Raw genomic sequence first — 6,754 nt, forward strand, 5'->3', positions numbered from 1 at the left:
CCTTTTTTTTGCAACATGGTCTCCTTTAGCAGGCTGTTGAAACTTATTAATTACTTATAATGTGTTTAAATGCATTTTTTTAAAAGATAAGATTACAAATGAAAATCAACTATATTGAAATAGAATTATTGGGGAAAAAAAATTTTAATAGGTTCACATCAAGAATTTCAAGAGCCTTGCTCCAGTTCACCTTCAATCTCTCCCTTCCTTTTTTCCCCCTATATCTACCAAGTTCAGCTTTCCCTTATCGTTAAAAAGAAAAAGAAAAAAAAAAAATCTTTCCCTTGATCCTGCTAATCTTTCAAGTGATCATCCAATTTCTTCCCTTCCTATCATTGCTAAATTTGTAGAGAGCAGTCTAGTCTAAGGCTTCTTAAACTTTTCCCACTTAACAACCCCTTTTCATCTGTGAAATTTTTTCATGGAGTCTATATGTATACAAAATAGGTATACAAATCAAACACTTATTGATAAATCATAATTTCATGATCCCCATATTTAATTATGAGACTTATGACCCATAGTTTAAGAAACTAGGGTCTAGTCTACCCTCACTGCTTTTGATAGGATCCTTGTCCTTAGTAACCGAGAGAGCCTGGCCCTAGTTGAATTCTCAGTTATTGTAAAAAATTAGGATGCCAAGGTACACTCAAGAGACAAAGAAGGGCATTGACAGGATTATCTTGTCTTTAAATGGGCCTCTGTGGCTGTGGATCCAGATTGAATTTTTTTCATTGACAGAATTAGCTTGACCCCCAATCAGAAGGCCAAGCTACTTATGTATGGGGGAATTACTCCAAGGTTATTTCTCTACTACATAGGGCCCTACCCTTTCCCCCTCCTTAATTTTAAGTTGGTTCATTTGGAACTTAACTTGCCTTTTGGCAATAAATCATCATTCCCATCTTTCCCCTAGTTAGTGGCCAGTTCTTTAGCTTTGCCCACATCACAATGGGGGGTTCATTAGGAACTTTAGCTGCCTTATGTTTATGCCTGCCTCCCGTTCTTAATTTCAAGTTTCACTAGGGATCTTAGGCTGAATCTTCCACCTTTTGGAACTTAGCCTTTGAATTAATGACATAATAAAATCTTTACCTCTTGATTTGGTGATGGTCTAAGCCAAACTTTTGTTTTCAGTATCTTTATCCTATTAAAAATTATTGAGGATCTCTCCAAAGATTTTTTGTTTATCTGGATTATATTTATAGACATTTACCATATTGGAAATAAAAACTACTTTTGAATTTGTAGACCCTCTAAAAGGGTTTCAGAGATCCCCAGGATTCTCTAGACCAGGGGTCCTCAAACTACGGCCCACGGGCCAGATGTGGCAGCTGAGGACGATTATCCCCCTCACCCAAGGCTATGAAGTTTCTTTATTTAAAGGCCCACCAAACAAAGTTTTTGTTTTTACTATAATCCAACCCTCCAAGGGACAGTGAACTGGCCCCCTATTTAAAAATTTTGAGGACCCCTGCCTAGACCATACTTTGAGAACCACTGGTCTAAGCCTATAAATTCTTTTTGAGACATCTCATGACATGGGCCCAAAACCCCAATATATTTTAGGGGTTCAACCTCAGCACCCCAGCACTTCTTACTCATCCATTAGCTCTCCAATCCAGTCTTTTATCTATTCTATAATAATTCTAAATTACTACTAGCTACCTTTTCTTAAGCTCTTCCTAGACATTTCTGTAGCATTGGATATGGTTAACCACTACCCCTCTTTCTTACTTTCTTCCCTTCTCTTTCACAAGACTGCTTCCTCCCTCCCCCTTCTCTTCCTATCTTTGATTGATTCTTCTCAATTTCCTTGGCTGATTTTTCTTCCTCCCAAAAATGGCATGCCCTAAAATTCTATCCTCTCTTTTTGTGTAATATGTACGCTCTCCCATTATAAAGTACTGAGTAAAAGCTTAACAAATCTTGAGAAACCACTATATCAAAGGACAAATTCTCCAGAGCTGAAATGAAGATGGTGTGATCGGGACTTTTCCTACCCTCAGAAATTTAAAGGCTACTTATGACCTGATTACCTCTCATCACACCTGTTAGAAACAAGAATAAAAACTTCCTCTCAGGAGGGTGTGCCTGATTCTCATAAGTAAAGGCTATCTCCTTCAATCTCTCTTACTTGCAGAAAAAGCATTTGATAAAATCCAACATCCATTCCTAATAAAAACACTTGAGAGTATAGGAATAAATGGACTTTTTCTTAAAATAGTCAGGAGCATATATTTAAAACCATCAGTTAGCATCATATGCAATGGGAAAAAACTGGAACCTTTCCCAGTAAGATCTGGAGTGAAGCAAGGTTGCCCACTGTCACCATTATTATTCAATATTGTATTAGAAACACTAGCCTCAGCAATAAGAGTCGAGAAAGAGATTAAAGGAATCAGAATAGGCAGTGAGGAAACCAAACTATCACTCTTTGTAGATGACATGATGGTATACTTAGAGAACCCCAGAGATTCTACTAAAAAGCTATTAGAAATAATCCATAACTTTAGCAAAGTTGCAGGTTATAAAATAAAATCCATAAATCCTCAGCATTTTTATACATCACCAACAAAATCCAACAGCAAGAGATACAAAGAGAAATTCCATTCAGAATAACTGTCGACAGCACAAAATATTTGGGAATCTATCTACCAAAGGAAAGTCAGGAATTATATGAGCAAAATTACAAAAAACTTTCCACACAAATAAAGTCAGACTAAAACAATTGGAAAAATATTAAGTGCTCCTGGATAGGTCGAGTGAATATAAAAAAGATGACAATACTCTATTTATTTAGACTAATCTATTTATTTAGTGCTATACCAATCAGACTTCCAAGAAAATATTTTAATGATCTAGAAAAAAATAACAAAATTCATATGGAATAATAAAAGGTCAAGAATCTCAAAAGAATTAATGAAAAAAAAAATCAAATGAAGGTGGCCTAGCTGTACCTGATCTAAAACTATATTATAAAGCAGCAGTCACCAAAATCATTTGGTATTGGCTAAGAAATAGATTAGCTGATCAGTGGAACAGGTTAGGTTCACAAGACAGAATAGTCAACTATAGCAATCTAGTGTTTGACAAACCCAAAGATCCTAACTTTTGGGATAAGAATTTATTATTTGACAAAAACTTCTGGGATAACTGGAAATTAGTATGGCAGAAATTAGGCATGGACCCACACTTAACACCGTATACCAAAATAAAATCAAAATAGGTCCATGATTTAGACATAAAGAACGAGATTATAAACAAATTGGAAGAACATAGGATAGTTTATCTCTCAGACTTGTGGAGAAGGAAGAAATTTGTGACTAAAGACGAACTAGAGGCCATTATTGATCACAAAATAGAAAATTTTGATTACATCAAATTAAAAGGCTTCTGAACAAAACTAATGCAAACAAGATTAGAAGGGAAGCAACAAACTGGGAAAGCATCTTCACAGCATCTGATAAAGGCCTCATTTCCAAAATATATAGAGAACTGATTCTAATTTATAAGAAACCAAGCCATTCTCCAATTGACAAATGGTCAAAGGATATGAACAGACAATTTTCAGATGATGAAATTGAAATTATTACCACTCATATGAAAGTGTTCCAAATCATTATTAATCAGATGAATGCAAATTAAGACAACTCTGAGATACCACTACACACCTGTCAGATTGGCTAAGATGACAAGAAAAGATAATGATGATTGTTGGAGGGGATGCGGGAAAACTGGGACACTGATACATTGTTGGTGGAATTGTGAATACATCCAACCATTCTGGAGAGCAATCTGGAATTATGCCCAAAAAGTTATCAAACTGTGTATACCCTTTGATCCAGCAGTGTTACTACTGGGCTTATACCCCAAGGAGATACTAAAGAAGGGAAAGGGACCTCTATGTGCCAAAATGTTTGTTTGTGGCAACCCTGTTTGTAGTGGCTAGAAACCGGAAAATGAATGGATGCCCATCAATTGGAGAATGGTTGGGTAAATTGTGGTATATGAATGTTATGGAATATTATTGTTCTGTAAGAAATGACCAGCAAGATGAATACAGAGAGGCTTGGAGAGACTTACATGAACTGATGCTGAGTGAAATGAGCAGAACCAAGAGATCATTATATATGTCAACAACGATACTGTATGAAGAGGTAATCTGATGGAAGTGGATTTCTTTGACAAAGAGACCTAATTCAGTTTCAATTGATCAATGATGGACAGAAGCAGCTACACCCAAAGGAAAAAACACTGGGAAATGAATGTAAAACTGTTTGCATTTTTGTTTTTCTTCCCGGGTTATTTTTACCTTCTGAATCCAATTCTCCCTGTGCAACAAGAAAACTGTTTGGATCTGCACACATACATTATATCTAGGATACACTAGGACATATTCAACATATATAGGACTGCTTGCCATCTAGGGGAGGGGGTGGAGGGTGGGAGGGAAAAATTGGAACAAAAGTAAGTGCAAAGGATAATGTTGTAAAAAAATTACCCTAGCATGGGTTCTGTCAATAAAAAGTTACTATAATTAAAAAATTAATTAAATAAAATAAAATTTTAAAAAGAGGTGAAAAAAAATAAAAATTAAAAAAAAAACAAAAAAAAATTAAAAAAATAAAATCAATCTCTCTTACTCTTCCAATAAAATATCAAACTTTGAAATTGAGTCTGGGGTCTTGTTTCTAACATACCTCAAAAGTGCTTCCCTTTTCCAATCCATCATTTATTTCTGGGCCCTCCTAGCTATCTTGGCAGCATAGGACACTGTTATTCACTCACTCTTTCTTTATAATTTCTTTGTTTTTCTTCTTTCACAAGATCATTTCCTTCCTACCTCTGAACAGAACTTTCTTTGTCTTCTGGACTGGTTTCTCTTCTTCCCTAAGAATACTATACCTTAAGGCTACCGCAACAATCTTCCTGATCCATATATGAAAACATTACCATTTCCACAATCAAAAACTTTCAACGGCTCACATGTAATAAAATACAAGCACCTCCAAAACTGTTGGGCTTAGTTAAATAAGTGGTCCATCACATTTTTCATCATGCCGGCTCTCTGCCTCCATTTCACATATCTGTCTACAGACATTACTCTAAGGGCCATTTCATCCAGGACACCTTCCCTGAGCTCAGATTTAGAAATGATCCTTCATGTTTACTCAGTTGGATCAACATTTACCACTCTATTATTTACTTGTAGGGTTCCACACCAGACAAAAAGTGAGACAGAAATTACCATTTAGGGGAAGGGGTGGAGGAAAGGGGAGATAAATTTTGGAACATAAGGTTTTGCAAGAGTTAATGTTGGAAAAAACAAACAAACAAACAAAAGAGGTAATGTTGGAAAATTATGTTTTGAAAATAAAAAACTTAAAAAAAAAAAAGAAAGAAAATGTAGGTTAAGACTCTAATCAGGATCCTCATTTAACCAGTATTTCCTACTGTTTCACAAACACGTGCATCTTTCTCTTATTAGACAGTAGGCTTTTCAATGGCAGAATCTAGATGGAATGTTATCTTTATAGTTCCCACAGGTCAGAGCCACACCTTGAACACAACAGGTTTTTAATAAATACTTGCTGAATAACTCATAAATAAATGGGGTTGGAGGGGGGCCTGTCCTGCCCCCTACAACCAGTTTGATCCCTATTTCCCTTCTACCGGGACAATGTCCCTTTTTGTCCCCTTTCACCACAGGCTTGTACTGGACCGTGGGTCTCTCCATCACTTTCCATGGACATCCTCCAGCCTCTGAAGCTGTGCAGGATGGATCCAAGAAGGGAAATGCAAACACTTGGCGGGAACTACTACGATGAGTTGTCCCCTGAAACGTAAGGGAGGAATGCCAAGTTAAAAGACATCCCATTAAAATAAAAAAGCCCATACGGGGGGGGGGGGGGGGGGGGAAGTGGGGGGAGGGGGAGAAGTGGGGGGAGGGGGAGAAGGAGGAGTCTGCCCTAAGGGCAAGTACCAGGTTCTAGTCCCAAACCTGCCCTGAATCCAAGTAGATGCTATCTCTGGGCCTCTGAGAAATGGGAAGCGGGATAACGCGAGCGGTAGCTCAGGTACCTTCCGCTTCTGAGAATCACGCTCAAGTTATGGCCGCGCGGGCTTCTAGACCCAAGCGCCTACTACGTGCCCCCCTCCCTTCCCGGGCGGCAAAGGTGAGACTTCGCGACTCGCCACCGCCGGCCTCGGCTGCAAGGTCTGACTCGGGCACGCCAGAGTGCGGAACTCCGGAAAACTTACTCCCGATTCCCAGCCTCCTGGCGCTCCCCGCCCCGCTCTCCGGCCTCTCCCATCCGTAATCCCAACTCCCCTCCCCCCGCCAGCCACAGCGAGGAGCACGGAGCCTAGCGGCGCTCCCCCAGCGCCCCAACACACGACTCCGTACCTGGCGGGCTCCTGCAAGGGGAGGGGGCGGGACCGGAAGGCACGCGGCATCCCCATTGGTGAATGCCCAGAAAGCGTTCCAGAGACGCCCCCCCTTCCAAGGGACCACGCAGTTACGCGTTTCCGTTTCCGGCTTCCGGGACGCCTGAAGGAAAATTTAGAGAGGAAGGGGAGGGAGGGCGTGGCTGTTGCTGTGGCTGCGGCTGTTGCTGTGGCGACGCGGCCTTGGCTTTCCGGGCGCGGTCTCTATGACACCCACGCTTCCGGTGGCAGCCACCTGCCTCCCTGCTCTCCTCCGGATGCTGGGGTGTGTGGGAAGGCCAAGGAACAAACTTTCGCTTCCCCG

General features: G+C 39.9%; 1 protein-coding gene across 6 annotated transcripts in view; it reads right to left on the minus strand.

Annotated features, from left to right (window-relative positions):
- NSMCE1 (NSE1 homolog, SMC5-SMC6 complex component) overlaps positions 1-6,519 on the minus strand; it is a 58,352-nt gene extending 51,833 nt beyond the window's left edge. Inside the window, exons 1-2 of one of the 6 annotated variants that reach the window (XM_012543331.3) lie at positions 6,410-6,516; positions 5,726-5,839 (exon numbers count right to left, since the gene is read on the minus strand). Coding sequence is in view for 4 of the 6 variants with exons in the window: in XM_023497893.2 (XP_023353661.1) it covers positions 6,410-6,465 (56 nt within the window). In the remaining 2 variants the exon portion in view is untranslated. The other 5 variants (XM_023497893.2, XM_012543329.3, XM_012543330.2 and 2 more) reach the window with 5 other exon arrangements.
- Positions 6,520-6,754: the final 235 nt, after the last annotated feature.

Source organism: Sarcophilus harrisii, chromosome 1 (genome assembly GCF_902635505.1).
Source record: "Sarcophilus harrisii chromosome 1, mSarHar1.11, whole genome shotgun sequence".
NCBI lineage: Eukaryota > Metazoa > Chordata > Mammalia > Dasyuromorphia > Dasyuridae > Sarcophilus > Sarcophilus harrisii.